The 23,143-nt window shown below is 42.8% G+C and overlaps 1 protein-coding gene across 1 annotated transcript in view; it reads left to right on the top strand.

Moving 5' to 3' along the window:
* Positions 1 to 23,143, top strand: part of PTPRG (protein tyrosine phosphatase receptor type G) — a 412,309-nt gene that overhangs the window by 379,956 nt on the left and 9,210 nt on the right. The window contains exons 15-27 of the mRNA XM_040589702.1: positions 813 to 904; positions 10,997 to 11,093; positions 12,690 to 12,772; positions 13,000 to 13,134; positions 13,362 to 13,496; positions 13,901 to 14,073; positions 15,275 to 15,410; positions 15,755 to 15,901; positions 17,745 to 17,838; positions 19,112 to 19,188; positions 19,617 to 19,745; positions 22,037 to 22,183; positions 22,976 to 23,118. Of these exons, the coding sequence (XP_040445636.1) occupies positions 813 to 904; positions 10,997 to 11,093; positions 12,690 to 12,772; positions 13,000 to 13,134; positions 13,362 to 13,496; positions 13,901 to 14,073; positions 15,275 to 15,410; positions 15,755 to 15,901; positions 17,745 to 17,838; positions 19,112 to 19,188; positions 19,617 to 19,745; positions 22,037 to 22,183; positions 22,976 to 23,118 (1,588 nt within the window). The remainder of the gene's footprint in view (positions 1 to 812; positions 905 to 10,996; positions 11,094 to 12,689; positions 12,773 to 12,999; positions 13,135 to 13,361; positions 13,497 to 13,900; positions 14,074 to 15,274; positions 15,411 to 15,754; positions 15,902 to 17,744; positions 17,839 to 19,111; positions 19,189 to 19,616; positions 19,746 to 22,036; positions 22,184 to 22,975; positions 23,119 to 23,143) is intronic.

Genomic DNA, 23,143 nt, shown 5'->3' with positions numbered 1-23,143 from the left:
CTGCAGTGGTGGTTACACCACCACCTAGGCCCTTTTTGAGAGACAGAAAGGGAGAGAAATAAGGCAGCCATCCCACACCCCAGCCAGGTGCTTGAAACAGTCTTGTTTGTCTTTAATTCAATTCAAGCCTTTGACTTCTGTCTTTGAAAAAAGGTCTGTGGGTGATTTATTGGTATATTGGGTGGAATTTGCACTGTGCTGAGCAAGAACAAATGGTCCAGTGGAATACATATTCAATGTTATGAACAGTGTCTGGCATGAGAGAGAGCTCAAATTAGTGTGGGTGTTGTAGTGCCTGTTCTTTTGCTCAGAGACAGTTTCCTGATAAGTCCATTTGGGTTCTACATCATTGTGTAAAAAGGAAAAGGTTAATAACTTCCAAGAGAAAAGCCTGTGTGTCTGCTCAGTCTGGTAAAAATGTACTGGGAGCAATCGTCAACTGTAATTTCCTATTTTGGGTCTCTTCTGTTCTTTTTATACAATGTGAGAGGAGGCCTCTTCATCCCATCCACAGCTATCTTCGAACCACGAACAAGAACTAAGCAATCCTTGGAACTTCTGTTGGAGTTTGCAAAATAGCATCCTAGGGAAGAGACTCTCGGTATTCATAATTGTAGTACTTAGAATTAGATATATATTACAAAGAGTTTATCTCAAAATTGGCCAGATTCATCAAGATTTCTTATTATTGCATATTGAATGAGCTCTGCCCTTGGGAAACTCAGATCTAGGTGATACTGAGCGCAGACTTTCTCTCCTGAAGTTTTATGATGAGACAAGTAGCAACTCTGAATATCTCTTTCTTTCTACAGATGATATGGAAGCAATTCCAGTCAAGCAGTTCGTTAAACACATCAGTGAGCTGTATTCTAATAGCCAGCATGGGTTCTCAGAAGACTTTGAGGTACGATTTAATGATCCACTAATAAAATGTTGTTTTCCCAAAGTTAATTGTGTGTTAATAGTTATGGACCGTGCGACATCTGTGTGATGCTGTAATGTCAGGTAAATGCAATGCTCAAAGGTATCAGAAGAAATAGGGAAATACCAGTTTGCCTCCAGGTATAAGCATTGTGGGACTGGACATTTACAGATGCTTTCTAACCACCCCAGATTTGGTGCCTTTAAGGGGGGACTCTCTGAGATTTTTATTAAACAGGAAAAGCTGCCTGCAGTCCCCCAGGAACAACGTGAAGATACAAGCAGTTGGGTTTAACTCCAGGCTTTTCTTACAATCTGCAGCTTATTTTACTGTTGTTGGCCCAGAATTTGCTCCTCTTAGTCACACTGAGAAGTCCCAGACCCCCTGCGTAGCCCGAAAGGAGGAACACAGTGCTCACTATGAGTAATAGTAGTGGAATATAGTCTTTTTATGAAAACCCAAACTGTGGGTCAGTTCGTGGAGTCCTTGTTGATGGTCTGTTCAGCCAGGAAAGATTATTGTTGAAATCGTTGGTTATTTTGTTCCAGTAAAACCAAGGAGAAAAGGCTTCAGGATTTAGTTGGTGAGCTTTACCTAATGTGTCTTTTCTAAAGTTTGCAACTTGTTACCTGTGTAGGACAGATTCTGACTTACAAATCTGCTATAAATTGGAGGTAATTCCAATGAAGTGAAAGTAGTTTTCCACCTCTGGGTTACCAAACCCATATCATGCAAGCATGGTAAACATCCCCCAGTATGAGGACGGGCTGCAGAGTCAAGCCTCGATAAGCACAAGTCAGTATTCTCTGGCTAGTTTTTAGGCACTTCTTTCATTCAGTCTAACCATAGTCACTGCTGAACCTTTGGAAGTATGGAGAACCAGGAGGAGCCCCGGGAAACGGCACGGACCTGTGCTGTTGGCTTCCCCACCAGCAAAAGGAGGTTTCTTTGTGTGTTGCATGTGAATCAGAGAGGCAGCTCTGCTTACAAACAAGGCAATGAACCATAATAGGTGGCCTAATATCTACGGCTTCATCGCTTACTGCAGTAAAGACAAGACTGTATGCAGGGATTGTTTTTAATGGGATCATTTAAAACATTTATTGTCACTGTTTGGTTACTGTCTACAAAGACTGCCTGCTTTGTCTGATGCCCAAAAACTGTTGTGTAAGTTAGAAACATTTTGTATTCATGAGGAAGGCAAATGTGTAAGGTGTTAAAGTGATTTAGTTCAATTGACTGCTGGCTGGATGGCTGAGCAGGAATATTGAGGCATTTAACAATGTTGATGGTATTCAGGACAAACATTTATTCTCCAGAGAGTAGAATTTGATCAGGGTGATCAAATGCGACTCACTCTTCTCAATTATTTATGAATTGCGACCCCGGTGCTATTCATCACAGCTGGGTTTTACACCATTTAATTATTCAAAATAATCAGCAACACATCTGTAAACTTGGTCTGGCTTTAAGCAGGCTTTGCTTCAGCTGTCACAAAATCACTGCTATTAACAAATGTTGGACACCTTCTGCCCGTGTTTTAGCAAAGAAAAACACTGCTCTAATAGCCTTATTTTTCCCTTCCTCCTGGAGTTCCCTGCTGCGAGTGCCACGCCGTGGCAGCCAGTCAGAGAGATAGCTTTGGCCAATTAGTCCTGTGCTGGGGAGCGCGGGGTCCCCTCTGAAGGGAAGTTAAACTGCTTCGACCGCACTGCACATGCCAAATTCTGTTCTCCGTGCTGGCTTAAAATTCGGAGAGTCTGCTTTGAAGTCAGTATAGCTACTCCAGACGTATTTCTCCATAGCTGAGGTCTCAGCTTCCTAAAGAGTACATGAAATGTCCTCCTGGAGTAAGGAGAAGGAACAGGAACAAGACGATCGGAGTCTGGGATAAACCATCTGGCTCCCTTGCACTGCTTATGTTCTGCCCTGCTGACACCCCATGGGCCTTATTTTCTTCCTTATGGATCACAGTGATGAGACGGAAGAGTAAAACCTGGGATTTTTCACAGGGCCTGTAGGTGAAATGTTTCTCAAGTGCCTAAACTGGCTCAGAGATCAGAATCCCAGTTTTGAAAGTGGCTGCGGGACAGAGGAGCCTGAGGTTATGTTTACACAGTAGCTGTCGGAAGTGGCTAGCGATGTAGCTCCCCACACGCAGTCAGATCCAGCCACGGTGTGCTGTGCTGGAATTGTATCTGCTAGCTACAGCGAAGACTTAGTTAATGTTCTATGGAGAAACAGAAGGATTGCAGCTGAAACAGAAAATCCAGTGTTAGAGGGCTGCTAGCCTTGGGTGGGACATAGCACAGCCGTATCACGCCTTCATGCCTGGGGAACTTCTGAAAAGAGGTATAAGGTTCTGCAGTCATACGGGCTTTTTACAAAAGAATCTGCTTTTTACATCTCAAAGGAAGAGAGAAGATGGCAAGGAGATGCTGAAAACATGTGATCGATACTACAGAATAGATAAATCTTCCCAAGGATAGTCAGTGCGTGGGATGTTTTTAAAAGAAAGGAAGATCAAAAATCTCTTCAGAAATCTCTGTGGCAGGAGGTTTATGGTGGAACTTGTGAAAGGAAAGACTAAACTAGGCACACACATACTCTGCCCGATGTAGAAGGTAAACATTTTCCATTTGTTTGTTGCTAGGTTTTGGTGTAAGTCTCTTCCTGCATTTTTGGCAGTGGGTTGTGGGTTGTATTGAGGTGGTTTTTACATGAAGAAGATTCCTTTGAAAGTAAATGGTGTGAATACTCCCTCCTTCTCTTAAAATGAGCTTAATTACTGCTAAATATTTTGTGAATGTGCTTAGGAAGCGTTTTATGTGCAGAGGAAAAAATGACTTTGAACTCACAGATCTTTCCATGGAAAATACATCCAAAATGAATCCTTATTCCTTTTGGGTAGTCACAGTGCAAGTAGCCAGCTTTATTGTCTGGTGATAGCTGGGCTTTCTTGTATATACAGACTTGTTAAGATTTCCTTTGAGTCCCGTGAATTTTCATTTTTTTATATAAACTAGAAATATAGGATGCAATTTAATACTGAACAAACAAATAGCTTTTTAAGATAAAATCCACAATCCTGCATCGCCAGTGCTGGTCTCTGATATAACTCTTTGTATTCTATCTTGGAATTTGTTCAACCTAACACTGAAAAGAGTTCAAGGAGGTTTTTTGGCTTGCTTTTGGGCAGCTCCAGGACTCTCTTGCTGTTGCATACAGGCTGAGGTACCACATTTTTACAGGGCAGCACTGGGGCAGGGTTTGGTGGCAAGACTGAAGAGAATTGAGAGGTTCCTGAGCCAGAGATTATATCTACTCCTTGTCTAGCCACAGATGTTCTTGGCATCATTATGTTTGATAGTCTTTGATAGACCTTTCTTCCGTAATCTTCTAATTGCCTCTTGAACCCGTTTAGACTTCTGGTGTCCAAAGCATCCCGTGGCAATGAATTCTACAATTTGTTCCACAAGAACAAACTTCCTTTTGGTTTCAACTCATGCCTAATAACTTCTCTTGGTGCCTCCTAGTTTTTGCATTAGAGAGTACATCCCTCTTCATTTAAATGCCTCACATGATTGTGTCTGCCTCCCTCATATTCCCCCTTAATCATCTGTTTTCAAATCTGAGGAAGTCTAAACTGTTGTTGTGTTTGAGGAAGCCACTCTAGACTTATGATGACTTGTTCCCTCTGTACCTTTCTGCTTCCTTTACCATACCCTTTTCAAGATGGGAAAGCCAAAACTGTGCACGGCGTTTAATGAGTGGGTTTACTGCAGAGTTCTGTGGGAGCACAGTGACGTTTTCTGTTTGTTTTTCTATTACTTTCCTTCTTTCTAACATACTATTTGTTTTTTAACAACTCCTGAGCACTCAGCTGACATCTCCAGAAAACTATCAGCTGTGACCCCAAGGTCTTGTCACTGAATGGCAATAGCAAATTGGGAACTTGCCAGGATGGATGTATAGTTATGGTTGTTTTTCCCAAGTGCATCACTTTGCATTTATCAACATTGAATTTCATTTGCCATTTTATCACTCAGCCTCTCAGTATTGCGAGATTGTTCTGCTTCCCTTCACAAACAGCTTTTGTTCTAATTATCCTGAATAATTTTATATCATAAACACACTTTGTCTCCTCTGCAGTCCATTTGTGAATAGATTAGGTCCCCATAAGGTCCCACTGTTGAAATCTGAACGCTGACAATTCCTGGGCAGGTGTGTCACACCTCTAACCTGTTGGTAGACAAGGCGAGTGTGTCTTTTGCTCCAAGACAGATCAGTTTTTTAAGTAATGTCTTCTGAGAGGCCTTTTCACAGACATTTTGGAAATCCAAATATGCTATTCTCTTCCACACTGTTCTTACCTGTAGACTTCTTCAGGGACCTCTCCACAGCGTGTTAGAGGTAGGTGTTCACCAGCTCTGCTATTTATGGCAGCGTCTAGCAGTTTGCCCCACAGAGAAGTCAGATTGAGTGGGCTGTAGTGCCTGAAATCCCTTCTGGATCGCGTCTTAAAAACTGATGTCACATCTGTCAATCTTCTGTTCCCCTGATAGCCTGACTATATAGGACATGTGCCCTCCAAATTCTTGTATCAAAGGGGGTGTGAAGTGCCACCTCCCACGGCAAAGCTTTTCGCTCCCTCCCCTTGGCTGGTGACTGGAATTAACACGGGAAGTTTTTCGAGTAGTCGTCTCCTTTTCCTCTAAGAAAGGAACACTAAGCCAAGGAATCACCGTCCATCCCCAAAGCTAACTGTGAATTTTTATAGAGTAATACAGTATTTTGATTTTTGAGATCAGACAATTTTATTTCCCTCCTCCCTAATTCTGGAGCGGGCTGGTCAGCGCTGCTGCGGGAGCGATTAGAGTGGGTGAATGCAATCTCCGCAGACCTCTCCTGCCTGTGGCCGTGTGAGTGTAATGATTCATTGCCAATTTGGAGTCTGAACAGGCTCGCTGAACTTGGAGGCAGGCTGTCTAGCTCCCTCATCACATAAATTGAAAATATCTTTATACTCCAGTGGCACCTTCTTCTAAATGTCCTGAAATGTAAGAAAATAACATAAATCTATATCTTCAGTGATGTGGCAGGGATTTGCTAATGTTATTCTCATGGTTGCTGCTGCTTGGGGCAGGGGTCACTAGCTCTTTTTAACCGGTGACCTCAGAATGTTATTCTCTAGCGAAGGGCTGCATTGAAGACAGATAACACTGCACTTTGCACATTTCTTGAGACAGTGAAAACACTGTGTAGTTATACTGGCATCCCTTACAGATTAGACAGGGCTTACACCAGACACACGCTTATAACTGCATCTACACCAAGGAATTTGGCAGCAGAAATATGCCATTTCAAAAGCATGCTGCTAGTAGACATTACTGCACTGGGAAATGTTTTATAACCCTGGCCCAAAATTGCCATAACGAGAAGTATTCTCAGCCTGTGCATTGCTGTACTGGCACTGGAGGGAAGCAGCACTGTGAAGCTGGAGGAGGAAGGATGGCTACAGAATAGGGTCTTCCTGGAGTTCTCAATTCTTATCTCACCGCTTCACCTACCCTAAGAAATTGGCATTGTGAATTAAAAGATAAAGCTGAAGAGAAGCAATAGAAGAAGTATGGATATCTGGGCTTTCTGTTGCTAGCCATAGCCCTGCAGCTATAACTGAAGATCCTGCCTGGAAGCCCCACTCGGAGCAGCCGTAGCCCCGCACGGGCAGTGCAAGGCTCCAGCCAGGCTCCGACACCTCCCTTCAGAACGAAGGGCAGGATGCTGCAAGCAAGCATTCCTCCACCATCCTCTCCTCTCTCATTCATTTACGTGAATTTTTAGCTGTCTATTGATTCCTCTGCTGTTATTCCTCTGTTGAGTTTGGTTTGTTTATTTCCCCCTTCTTTCTAGGCTGCCCCCAGCTTACCTCTCTCTTGAGAGCTGCCAGAGAGTTGATGCTAGTGCTAAATTATCTCAAAAATCTACACTGTTCCTTTGGGATATCTTCAAATACTATCTCTGTCGGTATGCCATCTCTACATTTGCTGTGATGAAACATCAAGAGTGCTACCAGAGAATTCTCTACTTTGGGATTAAAATAATACATGCAAAATGATTTTAGGGGTGGATGAACTAGCTGCTTTCATGCTGAAAAGTATCACAACAATACCAAAACATAGCTATGGATGTTCTCTAATTTAGTCCGTGAGATTAGGATCCTTTCTTTGTTCGTGATTCCTCCTCATTTCTATTCATAGGCTTTCACAGTTCAGCCCCTGCTAGGACATCAGGCTGAAGTAATGGGAAACAACAGCAGCGCTGCATAAGGCCAAATCAAGAGACCGAGTTCCTGCTCAGGCACTGTAGCAAAAATTCTTGCTCAGAACCTTATATTGCCAGCACGACACTGGAACAGTTTGATTTTACACAAATGGAAATTCTTTGAAGTTTAAAAGAAACTAATCTGTAACTTGTTTCAGAAAGGCAATGAAAATGGATCGTTAAACCTGGGTGTATCAAATTCCAATTAGCATTAGCATGGACAATATAATTAAAAGGTAAATTAGCCATAATAGCATAGACTAGAACACTTTTTAAAGTAACTAACGGTCAATTGAAACCATGTACTTTGGTTTCTTGGGTTGTCAATGATAAGTTGAAAGGACAGAGTAAGAGCCTGTATCCATTCATCTTTGGACAGTAATGTGTTCTGCAAAGTTAAAATGTGAAAAGCAGCAGTGTGCTAGCCAGCCACCATTAAAATCAGTGGAAGAGACTCAGCAGGATTAAGGAGAGCCAAAGAAAATACTCTAGAGCTGAAAAGTTTGTGGATGAATGACGAATGTGGCGATATGGATGCTATCTGTCCTACCCCAAGGTTCCAGTAGCAGTTTTGTGCTAATTGGGAGAGAAGTTTGTTTAAGCTGCGGTGAGCAGCCTGGGATCAGACCTGACCTGGTGGCCTGCCTACAAACTTCAGTTGTAATAATAATATAATTATGGTGATGTTTTAAATATAAATGAAGGACTGGGTAGCCAGTAAGATTTATAAATCCCAGGGTGTTCATTGTACAAGCAATGGAAAATGTTGGGAAGATAAATACGTAATATACATAAATGGGGTAAAATGGCATAATTAAGATGGTGACTTTTTGGTACTTTCTCCAGGGTGAAATTTATTAACACCAGGCTGTCCTCTTCTGCCAAAGGGTAAATAATACTCTGAACAGAGGCACAGATAACAGGCTGCAACTAGTCTTGTCTTCGTGCAGCATTTTGTGCATTGATGAAAGACAACCACTTTGACTTTAATAACAAAGGAATGTTAACTTATGCCTCACTGTCTGGTGGGATGAGCCTGTGGTTTAGTAATTTGCTGTTAGAATTTGGAGAGAGGAACCCCGGAGGGTAAGACAGCATGGGTAACCGCCCTCTGCTCTCAGCCCCATCTGTCTGCAGCACAGCCAGACCTGGTCAGTGGCCAGCATGGAGCTGGAGGGTGTCCTCAGTCCCCTCCTTGCTGGGCAACTTCAATGTCCCACAGCATCAGCTGTGTCCTGACTTGGGAGAGGGGGGGGAGACGACACGACGACTGAAGTCAAAATGGCCTTTTATTGTTCTAAGTTGATTTTTATTGAAGACAAAAATAGTCGAGGCATGTTGGCGAGGGGGAAGCTTTTGTTGAACAGTCTCCTTTTGCTATGCTTTTGCAGCGTGCAAACATAGGAATCCGCCATTAATAGTAGCTTTCCAGAGTATTAAGAATAATTTAGAATGTTATGTGTTAAGAAAAGCCATTTTCAGATGATCAGCTCTCACAGCGTCAGACCTTTTCCATTGCTGCATTTTTCTCCATCATAGCTTAATCTTCCTTGTCTATTAACTTTATATTGGCCAGCTGGGAACATGTACAGTTGAGAAAACAGTCGGCATCAACATAAAAAGGTTAACTAAAATGATTAACCTTACCAACAATTCCCTTATGGAAAAAAACGTATAGAATTTAATAGAAAGTTATACATTTACTATGTAGTATTTAAACTGTCAGAGAAAATTCCTTAGCAGGGAGGTAATTCCCTATTAAATTCTATAACTTTTTAGAGTATTCTCCACAGAACCTTATTGGATTAATCTATATTAAATTCTGCAGCATTTGCCATAAATGTTTCAATGCTAATAACTTCTAAAAAGAATTTTGTAGTGATGCAGAGATGTAGAGTTTGGCATGAGGCTTTTCAGAAGCAGGGGGGTATTTTTAGGAATGACCTACAATGGTACAACAGTGATGTTATATGATTTCTAAATGCAAAAAAAGGTAAAATGAAATTGCATTAAATCAACCTTACATGTAAGTATGCTGTTTTTCCAGTTATGACTTAGGCTGAACTGATCCTGCCCACTGTGTAATCAGAAGTCCCTTGCTTACTGGAGCTGATAGGCAGAATTAGGGGAAGTGCACGCTTTGATATTTTATTTTTATTTTTATTTCTGTGATAGAAATGGAACTATGAAAATTCTATTAGGGCCAGCTGAGAGTTTTGCTTGTTCCACTTTGTCTTTGTTCAGCTATCTCCTTGAGCATAGTGTTTCTCCCTATGGAGACAGGGGGGGAGAAGAAAGAGGGAAAGTAATTGTTATTTGGGAGTGTCATGTGGATATAAAAGCTATAAAATGTTCAAGGTTTTAGTATACTTTGCACTTTCAAATTGTAAATGCTGGGGAAGATATCAAAATTGCTATGCAAGTCCTTTGTGAAATGTCTGCATAATGCTGAACTCTGTTACATCTGCTGTTTGTATAGCATTTCTCTTGATAATTTTTCTCTGTCACTTAGCTCATGATCTTTGTAGCAGCTGTGAGCTCCTAATGACTTTCCCTCTTAGGCAGGTTCTATACTGTTATTTTTAAAGCCTGAAGTACAAAGTAATTTGGCACTTCCCCATATATCCTTGGGGGAAATTGGTTCTGTTTGGTGCAATTTCTGGGACTCACAACTTTGTAAATGCCAAACACTTACATATTTTTTAAAAATGTGGCTTTAAGCTAAAAATATTTATGCCTAGTGACAAAGAGGGGCTTAGCTTTTTCAGGAAGATTGTGGTTAAATAGATTTTTAAAAAATATTTTGGAGGTGGCATCACACATGAGTTTTAGTGATTCAGTTTGTAAGATGGTTTCTGAAGTGTGTAACTAGCACGGTCTGGCCATGGGGAATAACTGCTTTTCAGGGTCAGAGAAAAGACCCTCTATGGCCCCATTTCAGTAGCCCTGTTATTCTGTTGTTGGACAGTGTAAGTAAGGGGTAGGTAAAGAACTAAAAAAATCAACAAGAATTAGATACCTAACCTACAGCCTCAACCAGACAGAAATCTGCATCTCTAGCTTCATGAAAACCTTGGCAAGCCTGGCCTTTTTCTGCTTTGCAAATGTATATATATATTGGTACAACCTTTTTTCTTTTTCACTGTATCACGGGCTGTTGATCAGTGCCCAAGCAGTGGTATTTGAAGCACTCGCTGCTATCTGCAGAGATCTATTTTATTTGTATTTTGTAAAAGGCATCTTTCTGCAGAGAACTAACAAAAGGTCAGTGCCAAACTTAAATGTCAGAAACCCTGTTTTGAGAGGTTATAAGCAGGTAAGTTGTCCAGCGGTCAAAAGTCTTTTGTTGAAATGGTTTTTGTGCTTAGTTTCTTACGCTGCACTGGCCACTCTTGCCTTGGAGGGGCTTTGCCCTCCCTTCCCAAGGAGGGACAGAGTGGGGCATCACAGCAGATGCAGTCCAGAAGACAAACGGACTGCTGGCTGGGGGGACGGTCAGCCCTCAGGGTGCTCACAGTGCATCTCTCACCGTCTGTGGTGAGGAGCATAACCGCACACCAGGGAGCAGCCAACACGGCTCAGTTTAATCAGACTGTGTCATACAGGATAATACTGAAAGACTTCGTGTTTAATCCAGTCATTAAGGTATCGGTATTTTAAATGTGGTTTCTGTGAGCTGTTGCAAAAGGAGATCTAGTTGAATTTTTTTTGGACTGAAACGTTTTCCATGCAAATAATTTTTACGCCTAGGAAGTGCAGCGCTGTACGGCCGACATGAACATCACTGCAGAGCATTCCAACCACCCTGACAACAAGCACAAGAACAGATACATCAACATCCTAGCCTGTAAGTAAGCACGGGCCGTAAGCACAGTGAATCATCTCAGAAAGGTGCTCTCCTCTCACAGGGCATCTGTGTGTGGCTGGGATGTCCTTTGCCCACTAAAGGCAGTGGATGTTTTGACTTCTCTGGGGCCAGGATTTCACTCCAGCTTTTGTTTTAAAAAAACTTTGCAGTTCGATGGTCCAAGTGTAGTTTTAGAAGTATCAGTTTGGTATCAAATTTTGTGGAGAAATAACGGGGATGAATTGATGATCAGAGCTTTACTGACCAATAATGTCTGAAAATTAGCCTAAGAGAAGTGCATGGTGGAGCAAAGAGTTTTATGGATGATCCCTGTGATTCCCTTATAATCCCAAAGGTGCTAAATCTTACAGTGTATCTGCTGTATTTCAAACTGCTTCAGCTGTGCGTACAACTTGGACAAACAGTGATCTCTGTAGCACAGCACAGGCCTTGCCTCTATTCCTGTGAGAACTGCAAATCTGGACTCTGCTCTAGAATGCAAATTATTGCAAGTCTGGGATGGAAATCCAGTAATTTTTTCTGTATCATTCTCTGATGTGGAATGAATGGCAGATGCAGCAATCACTGTGGTTTAGGAACAAAGATGGAGAGCCACTGATAAAAAGTTCACAATGTTCATAAACATTGCAATAAATCTTGAATTTTTTTGATGGCATGGGAAGGAAATGCATGTCTCTTAACAGATCTGAAGAAGTAATCAAGGTGCCAGCTGAGGACCAACTGTAAAAGACTTGCTATGTGGCCTTGGGCAAGGGGATTCATTGCGGTTGTCCCAGCTCTGATTTTAGACATAGATGTCTGGTCTAGGCACAGAGGGAGAAGTACCACTGGAGAATTGGAACAGGCACTCCAGTCCTCCAGCTTGCCCCTGGAGGAACCTCTCTCTCCACTGGTGCTAAAGAAGGGCAGCTGAAACCAGATTCTTCATGCTTAAAGTTAGCTCTTGCGTCTCATCTCTGTGTGTGTTGGAAGCACCACCCAGCCCAACGCCACTGCCCAGGAGCGGGGGAAGGACTGCACATTTTTTCTGATTGAAGCTGAATTCGAGCATTTGGGTGGAACAAAAAGAGGAGCTAAAGAGCGTGACTTAGTCTGTCCTCTTGGTGTGATGAGGGTGGTGGAGTGAGGACATTCACTCAGCTCCCAGAGCCAGTCAAGGGGAGGATGATGAGCTCAGTCACTGAGCCGAGCAAAGGCAGCTTTACTGCCTGCGAGAGCCGAGCCGGCACCTCCGCACAGCGCGATGGAGCCCTGGGGTGCCCTGGCTCTTGGGACCGCACGGTGCCGTGTGACGGGGGTGATCCCGGAGATCATGCTCCTGAGGCTCCAGCGTCCTTTAAAGCGAAGTTGTCCCAGCATGATCCACATACTTTAAGGGATGTGAAGACTGAGGACCTGCTTCCATAAGCAGATGACCAAGAACAGATACTCTCATCTCCCTCTTGAACCCAATCCAAGACCAATTTCTTCCATGTATTAGTAAGGGTTACTCCAATACGCAGGAAATGGGATGCTTACCTGTAGTTCTGCACAATGTTTCCTTAATGCTTCTCTGCTCTGTTTTTCATCCTGCAGATGATCACAGCAGGGTGAAGCTAAGGCCTTTACCAGGAAAAGATTCTAAGCACAGTGACTACATTAATGCTAATTATGTCGATGTAAGTTGTTTGAATTGTTTTTTCTTCTTTAACTCTGAATCTTTCCACAAGGAGGAAGTATTGCCACTTGTAAAGTGGTTGTGTTTTCCAACTTCACCTGATAATTTCGCTACAAATTCCTTGCTGTTCTGAATAAGAAAGGCACCTTTCTTTGTTACATTTAAAATATTAATATGTCTGCCACGGTGTTGCTTTCATCTCACTTGGCATTATGGTTTTCTTTGAAGGGTTACAACAAAGCAAAAGCCTACATTGCTACCCAGGGACCTTTAAAGTCTACCTTTGAAGATTTCTGGAGGATGATTTGGGAACAAAATACTGGAATCATTGTCATGATCACAAACCTTGTTGAAAAAGGAAGAGTAAGAGATTTTCTAGTTTATTAGTAGTTGCTCCTTCCACCTCCCTGAATCACATGGGCAGAATTTGTTTTTAAATGGTTTGGGATGATACATACTGATGTATAATATATAACTAACACAAAGAGGGATACATAGCTATGATTTTACTTTTTTAAAAAGCTCTTGACACAAATATAAAGAAGCAGCTCAGACTCTTTGCCAATCCACCCAACTATGTCTTTGTTTAGAGAAAATGCGATCAGTACTGGCCGTCGGAGAACAGCGAGGAGTATGGCAACATAATCGTCACACTGAAGAGCACAAACATTCACGCCTGCTACACTGTGCGCCGCTTCACAGTCAGGAACACAAAGATGAAAAAGGTGAGTAAAGCCTTCACCGTTCTCACCCAGGTGCCTTCTGGCTTGTGTAGGATGCAAGGCACACAGCCGCGATACTCAGTGTTTGCATAGGCAGCTTGAATAGCAGGTGGATGGGCCATAAGTAAGCAAAGCCAGGATTACAAGGAATCCAGTGAAAGGTTTAGCCTGTATTTCTTTTTCTTAAGTTCACCGCTGCTTTGGTGTCACAGTTGTTATTGTTATTATCTGTTCCCACAGTATTTTTCCTTGAACTCTGTCTCCACCTAGCAGGAGGCAGAGCTGCAGAAGGTTTCCTCTGTTAGAGTCCAGCACTTTCTCAGCTGAGCAAGCCAGTAGGATCAAGTGCCTTTTTCTGCTTCTCTTCCGTAATCTTTCACTTCTTTCTGCAAACATTTTGCACGCAGGGTCAGAAAGGAAACCCCAAAGGGCGGCAGAATGAGAGAACAGTTATTCAGTATCACTACACTCAGTGGCCTGACATGGGTGTGCCGGAGTACGCCCTGCCTGTGCTAACCTTCGTGAGGAGATCCTCCGCAGCCAGAACCCCGGACATGGGACCAGTGGTGGTGCACTGCAGGTACGATGGGTGCCATAACTGCTTCGTGCCAAGCATACCTCGTGCACAGCGTGTGCTCTTACATGCCAGCTAAGACAGACCCTGTAAGTTATTCATACAGGAGTGTGCCAGCCCCATGGAGTGCAGATAGACCTGAGCTTGCTTTGCCTACATCTTATGACAGCTCCGATGCAAAAGCTTCCCAGTTGCATTAGAAAACTCTGCGTCGCGATACTGAGCTGCTGAGCATCGCACTGGTGTGGTTGTGAAGGTCCCTGCTCGAAGCTTGTTTGTAGCCTGCCCATTCCGCGTGTGGGCAAGGTAGGATCACCTCTGCTGGCAACCAGCCGTGTGGATGCACGGACGCCTGGGCATGCGATTGCCACTGACCCACGCTCACGTTGACCAGCGCTTGCGACTGACCGAGGATTTCCCTTAGATAAGTTAAGGGATGTGGCCTTCATCACGGTGTGAAGGGGCTGTACAGTACTGTAGCGAAGAGGAGGGATGATGGGGGTTAGAGCTTCTTCCTGAGCAGAAACTGAGAAGCTCTGAAGAGTTCCTCTCTCTGCCCTCTCTGTTGGGCCCAGGACTGCCCTCCTCCACTGTAAGGAGTCCTGCCTCCACAGGATTAGACCCCTCACTCCTGCCCATAGTGCCCGTACCACTTGCATTTCCAGAGCAGGATTACAGCTCCCCTGTGAAGCCTAAGCCTTACCTCAAGGCTGAAGCCAACCAGGGCATCCCCACAGCCTGGAGCAACCTTGATGGTCCAGGGCAGTGCCAGTTTGGCATAGGGTGGATCTCCATATGGCTTCTTCTAGCCAACACCAGTAATAACAGCAGTGGAGACAAGGAGCCAAGTGTCAGACCATGTGAACAGCCACAGCGTGAAATCCAGGACCACGGCAGCCCCATCCTCACTGCCCTGGCCTGTGGGGCCAGCCAGTTTTGGTGCCACCAGTATGGTGGCTTGTGTTTTGTTCATCCGCACCTAGCAGCACAGATACCCACAGAAGGGAGGGAATATATACCTGGTAAAATTCCCAGAAAACCAAAATGTTTTGCAGAGAAATTTTCATGGTTTGGGGCTAGCAGGGGAATGAAAGTCTATGAACAGGAATATTTATTTGCTTAGTTCTGTTCTGCTGTTGTGAGCATTTACTTTCATCCGTAGTTTCATTTTACTGTGTTACACGGTTTTCTCTTATGTGTTCTATAGTGCTGGTGTTGGCAGAACTGGTACCTACATTGTGATAGACAGTATGCTGCAACAGATAAAAGACAAAAGCACAGTTAATGTCCTGGGTTTCCTGAAACATATCAGGACACAGCGCAACTACCTCGTCCAGACAGAGGTAAAAATTGTAGTGGGGTCAAAGTTAAAGCCATGTTCATTTTTATGTTGTAATCAGAAAGAAAATAGATTTTTCCGTTACATCCCTGTAAAAAATTAATATATCACTGGCATTTTTTTGCACTGGAACATCTCTTTTTTTTCTAGACCAGAAACTTCAGATTTTGCTTTTGACTTAATCAGAGTTGTACGTGCTACGCTTGTAAATTTTTGTTCTGGGCCTGGCACTACTTGCATGGGTAGCTTGTTCTGCACACCCTTTCCTTTAGTGTGATCTACCCCTCAGTTAATGCCAGCTCTTTAGTTTATTCCAAGCACCTACCTAACATCCTGTTGTTTTTCTAGGAGCAGTACATTTTTATTCATGATGCCTTGTTGGAAGCCATCCTTGGGAAGGAGACTGAAGTATCTGCAAACCAGCTGCATAGTTACGTTAACAGCATCCTCATACCTGGCATAGGAGGGAAGACTCGACTAGAAAAACAGTTCAAGGTAAGGCTTATCACTGCTACCCAGAGGGACTTAATTTCCCTACTCTCTTCTGTAAGGGCTATCTTCACTGTCAGTTATCATAGATAAGGAACCAAACCAGAACACTTCATTAGCACAGCATCTTGAGAAGTTCGCTCCTCAACAGCCTTAGCCACACTGCTGGAAGTGAGTGCTAACACTCTTGAAGTCAGAGGAGAGAAGAGGGGCACGAGCACTGCTTTGGAGTGTACTGCTGGTCTCCCTGTTCCTCCCAAGGGGGCTTGGATGTTCCCGAGTCTGTGGCTAGCTTGGCTTGGAAGTCTTCCTCCAAACTGTGGCTCTCATACATATATATGGAGAAAGACATGAAATGAGGTTCTTAGCACCACCTATGATTTCAGCACTGTAGAAAAAGAATGAAAAATATTTTGAGACCAGGAAACACGATATGCCTTTCTCATCGCTAATAACTCTGCTTACTGCTTTTGCCTGCTACATCACAGCTGTTTGTATCCTGGCCAAAGTAACTTCTTTTTCCCCATATCTCCTATTTGAAACCTAAGATTTCTGATTGCATTTTATTTGAATGCATTTAAAAATATTTTGTGAGACTATGTATCTTAAGAAGATTATATGTGACATCTGTTTTCACAGCTAAACTCACTCAGTTAATAACTACTCTAGGAACAGAAACTGTTAAATTATACCAGGTGCCAAGCTATTCAAAAAATGAACAGGCTTTTCTCTGAATTCACTTGTAGAAAACTCAGTACTTCTCCATCAGTCAAGACATTCCAGATGCTTAATTACTAAATTAAAGAAGCAAGTGCAAGCGCATGCACACACACACAAAATGCAGCAAGAGAAAAAGATTTCTTATCCCCAAAAAAAAGTGTTGCACTTTTACAAACGTACTAAACTATATGAATAAAGATGTTTTCTGATGACTCGTGGCAAAATTTCAAAACCTTAAGTGCCATTTTCAGAAATTACTTTCTCTGCCAACGTTGCACAGGTATTTAGAAACCCCATAACTTCTAATGGGTCTTACGCCAGTACATAGATGAGTTGAGTGCTATCTTGTTTGGAGTGCATTTGATACTGGGACGTGACCAGCAGCAATTATTAAATCTTTCTCTCATTTCTGCTGCTACCACAGAGCTGGCAGAAAATAACTTGTGCTCATGCCCTGGTACAGTAGTTTATGTTCAACCATCTTAGAATAAAATTACGCTGAGTAATGAGCTGCTAGTGCAGGAGATGAAAAACCCACCTTCACTCTCTCTGCTCTGTTTCCCCATATACTGGGGGAATATTCAAATACAAACCTGCCTCCCTGACTTTTCTTTGTGCCTCTAAGTAGCCCAGAATGAACTTGGCAAACCAGAGAATGTAACCCATGGCCTCAGATCTCAGATGCTGGCATGGTGGGTTCCACAGAGGCCTGGCAGAAAAAGACATTCTGCAGGAACGATCTGGCTTCTATTTTAGAAGAAAATGTAAAAAAAGTTTTTGTTGTTCTGTTTTTCTAGCTTTTTTTCCTTGAGACCTGCTTCTGACTGAACATATCTGCAAGCCTTTGAAATATACTCTCAGAGATAACTAAACGTCGTGTTCTGTGAAAATACATTTTGATGGAACTTCATTTTCAGGATGTTTCGAAGATGAGAGCTGCAGAGATCTTTTTATCCATTAAACATGTTGTATGAAAAGGATGATTTCCATTGGCACCTTGAGTACTTAAACAAGTTTAACAATGCAGTTTATTCTTCTACTGATGCATCTTTGCAGGAGTTGGCAAAGAAACCTCCTCTTTTCATTTAGAGCGCAGTGAGGACTGACTTACTGCTTTATTCTCTTTCAGCTGGTTACACAGTGTAATGCAAAATACGTGGAATGCTTCAGTGCTCAGAAAGACTGCAACAAAGAGAAGAACAGGAACTCATCAGTTGTGCCATGTAAGATCACATCTTCGGTTTGATTACTGCCTAGCATAACTTTTTGTACTTAATTGTCCAGGGGTTATGCATGAAAAGGCATAGCCACTAGGAAGGAGAAATGTAATCTTTTGTTCAGACCAAGCTGTCTTGTCTTTCAGAATTACCCTGATGAAACTGAACAAAAGAAAATAGTTACAGTGTCAGCCAGATATACTGTTCAAGTGAAATGTTAATTTGAAGTGCTTAAGTATTTGAATAATTAGGTAGGGGACAAACCTATGGAATACTGAGAGAATTACTTTGATACCACTCCCAGCTCAGGTGAGATCTCCTGGTGGGATTGGCACAAGTTTGTAATTCGGTTAGACACTCACGTTTCCATGTGTGAGCCTTCCCCAGATTTGAGGGTATGTAGTGCCCAAGGACACAGTTTCACAGTCATTAATACGGGATCTGTGCAAGGCTGCCCAGCAGTGTAAATTTGCTACAGACCAATCGCGGGCGCATCTTTCCCGTCACGTTAGCCAGAGTACAGGACATACAGGACCGGTGATAGCCAAGCCAGCCCAAAGTAATCATGGCACAGGGATGTGGTCCATCGTGAAGTTTGGTAATAAAAAGGGAAGTCATCAGGATATATCTTAGAAAGAGATGTGAACGGGGCAGAAATATTCTCTATGAATTTGCACTTCGTGTCACGTAGCTGCAGTAATTTCAGGTGGGCGCTTGGCAGTTGTGTTGAGGATGTTGTTGAGCCCAGCCCTCAAAGACAGAGAAGTGCAGATCTGCTGAAGAACACACACACATGCTTGTGGGTGGTTACCCATTAGGGAAGGAGTTTGTCTCTGGAGGTTCTCTCACCCTCCAGCTGGGAGGAGTGAGTGATGTTAGTGCTATGGAGTGGTAGGGAAAACAAAATAAATCAGCTGGGTTTGTGTGCTGCTGGAGACAAATGGAACACTACAGTCAAGAATTACCTGAAATCCCCTGTTATCACTGCATATACTGTTATTTGGTAATTCAGCCTGCTGTGAAAATCTTTGCTATAGTAAAATTTGATTCCTGAAATTACTTTGTCCTTGTGGGAATATTGTGCAACATTCTCTTTTATATCCTGTGTTAGCAGGCAATGCTTTAACGCACTTAAAGTGCTGGCCTTCTCCTGCGGGAGATGGGAACTGCACACTGTTTGGTTTGTTAACGTCTGAGAAATTCTTACTTTCTGCACTGTGCCATGACCAGACTTTGATCTTTTTCTCCCCCACCCTCTCTTTTTTTTTTAATCTTATAGCTGAGCGTGCTAGAGTGGGCTTGGCACCACTGCCTGGAATGAAGGGAACAGATTACATTAATGCCTCTTATATCATGGTGAGGAAGCCAACACCTAATTACAAAGTAAAATCAATTCTAAGGTGCTAAATACCAGATGCCTATAATTGTCTTAATTCTGTACGTAATGGCTGTGTATTAACAGATGATATTTTAACACCTTCCCCATAATGTAAAGCTATTAACTGTGTTTTATTAAAGATTGTTGCCTAAAAAAATTAAATACAAGACGCATTTAGATGGAATGTGTATTTCCATGAGATACAGTCCAATAAATACTGGGGTTTAGAGTAAGTGAAAACAACAGGGACTCTGCAGAATGGAAATGGAGTTATAAAATTATAGTCTGTGTGAAAATATTGTGGAATAAAATGAAGTAGGGTCGTTATGTGTCCCCAAAGATTAAATCAATGCTTTAAAAGTATCGAAGGCAGTAACTAACTGTGTGGTTTATTTTGCTGCAAAAGGGCTACTACAGGAGTAATGAGTTCATCATAACCCAACATCCACTGCCACATACGACTAAAGATTTCTGGCGAATGATCTGGGATCACAATGCACAGATCATTGTCATGCTGCCGGACAACCAGAGCCTGGTGAGTTCAATGTGTATCTCCCTGTGCAGTCCCACAGTCGCTTACCCAGCTGGGCACCAGCGCAGGGTCACTCCGTTGCATGCTGTGGCTATGTTCTGGTTAAAAGCAAAGCCAATTTTTGGGCCACCTTCTCAAACCTTGCCATAAGCTTGTTACAAAAAGTTCTGAGATGTGGGGCATGGTTTTTTGTTCTCCCCTTCTGCACTTCCCCCTGGGAAAGACATCCTGAGCTGAAGCCTCTGGTGGCTGCCTGGCTGGCGGGGTGCAAGGCGCTGAGGTTACTCAGTGGCCAGGGCCATGGGTGAGGACTTTGAGAGGAGCAGAAATAAAAGAAGAGACAGTAGGATAGTCACTTATTTTCCCGGGGACTTAAGACTCAGGCTACGAAGACTACAGCTGTGCAAGGTTACAAATGCTATTTTTGATAAAAGTAAAAAACAAATATGTATGTTAATTTAGGTGGAAATAATGGGACAGAGAGAGAGAGAATAAGAAGACCCGGGTGAAGTGGTAGTCGCTACTTTCAGATTTACTAGCATGTCTCAAGACAGCGCGTTGAAAAGGATTAAGGACTAAATGGTTCGTTCTTTCATACACACATCACTGAGGTGAACAGACGATTGTAGCTGAGAATGGAAGAGAAACCACCTTCATTACAGCAAGAAAACAGCAGTCTTAAGGGGCTACTAAAGAGGCAGCAGTCAATATGCTTCCTGTGTGTGGTGTGATGAAAGGGATTGAAGGCCCTGCAAGGCAAAGAGTGTTCGGAAAAATCCGATCGAATCAGAAAGCACTAATGAAATGAAAGTGTGTCAGGTGGAAATGAAGAGGCTGATCTTGTCTTTACAAGTACATGAAATAGCTCTGCAGAACAATAGCGATTAAAGGGTAAAGGAGGAAACGCTGGACTCGGCCGCATCCCTTGCAAGGACGCCTGGTCCGTGCTTTCGCCTTCCCCATTCCCAGGGCAGAGGTTGGCCAGCTGGGCAGCTGCATCCGTGCGTTGGCTCAGTGTTCAGTGTGGGTTGTGTTGGCTGGCCAGGAGGGGTGACACGGGGCTGAGGCAGCGTCAAGGTGCTGAATGTGTATAATGCCAAAGGACGAGACGATAGTGCAAGCTACCTGCTGCCTGAGGACCTGCCACGTGGCAGGACAGGTCACTTCCCTGGCGTTCAGCGATACTGCACTGCTTGCTGGTGCCTCTGCTTATCATCAGCTAAGGGCAGAATCATCAAGGCACTCTGAAGGACTTGGGACAACGTCCCATTTCCACAATAAACATTTAAGGCCCAAATTTCAACGGTATCTTGCACATCATGCGCATCAAGGCTCCAGGCCCACAGAAACAAACTTGGGTTTAAAGACAGGCTCATGACGGCAGCAGGATGAAGTGGGTTTGTAGTTCATGTTCTCTCATGAGTAAAACATGGGTTGCTCAGAGACGCAGGCGTTGCAGTGCTGTACGTGCTGCCAGAGTAGCTTCTGTGCTTACGCTGCAGGGACATTAGACCCCTGAAGGCAGGAGGAGAAACAGGCATTGCATGTATGTGGTGAGCCTAATTTCCTTTCTCTGCAATAAATTAGGAATTTGCAGTTCTTTTTTAAAGAATAGCTTTGACAGTATGTTATCTACATCTTGTCAGTTAGGCTACTCCAGCACTGAGCCTCTTCCATCATTCACAGTCTCACTGAGGTTTTGCAGCGTCCCTTCAGTAGAGGAGTTTTGCTGGAGAACTTGTATTAAGTTAAGACAGTGGGTTTTTTCAAGGCTAAGAACATTTGGGTTTTTTCCTTCCTCCTTACTCCCCACCTCGCTCTTAAAATTCCAGCCCTACATAAGTTTCCATCAATCTTCTACCTAGATCTGAATCACAGACCTTGAATTTTTGGATTAGACTACAATAAACACGAATTAAAAATAATAAGCAATTAATTTTTAAAGGTCAATTAGTTTTTTTCTAAACAGATATCTGAATTTCACACAAAACTGTGTCAGCAGGAGGTAATAAAGCCTGGGATGCAATATAAAGGTTAAGTATGAGTGAGCGAAGATAACTATTTCCCTATGAAACCAATTAAAAAGCAGACGTTACCTGTTTGGACACACAAAGGAAGGATCTGGCAGGGTTACTGCCTACTGTAACAGTAAATTTGGTTTAGACAGAAATGGTTTGTAAAGGTCAGCTCTCAACCATCTCTATTTATCAAACCAGTTTTTTGATCCACTGGATTTTTCAGCCACACAGAAGGTATCTGAAAGGCTGCAGTAGTGTGTTGTTTCATTCCTCCAGGCAGAAGATGAGTTTGTGTACTGGCCAAGTCGCGAGGAATCCATGAACTGTGAGGCCTTTACTGTGACCCTTATCAGCAAAGACAGACTGTGCCTCTCTAACGAAGAGCAAATTATCATCCATGACTTTATCCTTGAAGCTACCCAGGTAAAATAAACCTCCAAATGTGGGTCTTGGCTTTTCATCAAAACGTTATTGACGTAATTCAAATATGGAAGAAGAATTCAGAGTTCAGAAACAGTTCTGAAAAGGTTTTACTTGTAAATGCATGTGCGGGCATGTTGCTCACGGGGGAAAGGTATTCTCGTTGGCCCCTCTCTCTCTCACATCTTCTACTTCCAGGTAGATTCCTTTAGCTATTGAGACTGTAGTATTAATTGTCTTATTTTAAAGTGATAACATTGATTTTTCATTTTGAAATCACAAAAGTAGATTCAATTATTCTTTGTAAAGTACACAAAGGTTTATTGTCCTATTTCTGCTTATAAAATTCACCACTTATAGTTTCATTGTTTGGGGGTCTTAATTAAGGGGTTTTATGTAAGTACACCTCTTCTGAACTATAAACCTGCCTCTAGTTATCTATCCAGATTGCAGCTGGATTTTGCTGCAAGACATTAATTTGCAAGTCCTTTTAGGTTTAAATTCCTCGGTTGCTCTCCTCTTGTTTGACTTTGAGCCATAAGGGCTCTGAGAGGTTTATGTGGATATAAGCCCTGAACTCAAATACAAAATCTTTTATCAATCAAACATTTTGTTAAAGTTACATTATTTTGGGGTGTTCACTGTTACAGAGATGCCAGAGCTGTGTGTCTTCTTCTTTCTGTATAAAAGAAGATGGTATCTCTTCAGATTGTAGTGAGGATCTTCCCTCTTTCTACCTGGAGTGGATGAATGTGAAACTAAATAGCTAATGCCCAGGCTGGTGTTTCATTGCAGGATGACTACGTTCTGGAAGTACGCCACTTTCAGTGTCCTAAATGGCCAAACCCAGATGCTCCCATAAGCAGTACCTTTGAACTTATCAATGTAATCAAGGAAGAGGCCTTAACAAGGGATGGCCCCACCATAGTTCATGATGAGTATGTCGTCTCTTTTCTCCCATTT

Source organism: Falco naumanni, chromosome 4 (assembly GCF_017639655.2).
Source record: "Falco naumanni isolate bFalNau1 chromosome 4, bFalNau1.pat, whole genome shotgun sequence".
Classification (NCBI taxonomy): Eukaryota; Metazoa; Chordata; class Aves; order Falconiformes; family Falconidae; genus Falco; species Falco naumanni.
The sequence above is the reverse complement of the archived record's forward strand: the minus strand, read 5'-3'. Positions and strand labels throughout refer to the sequence as shown.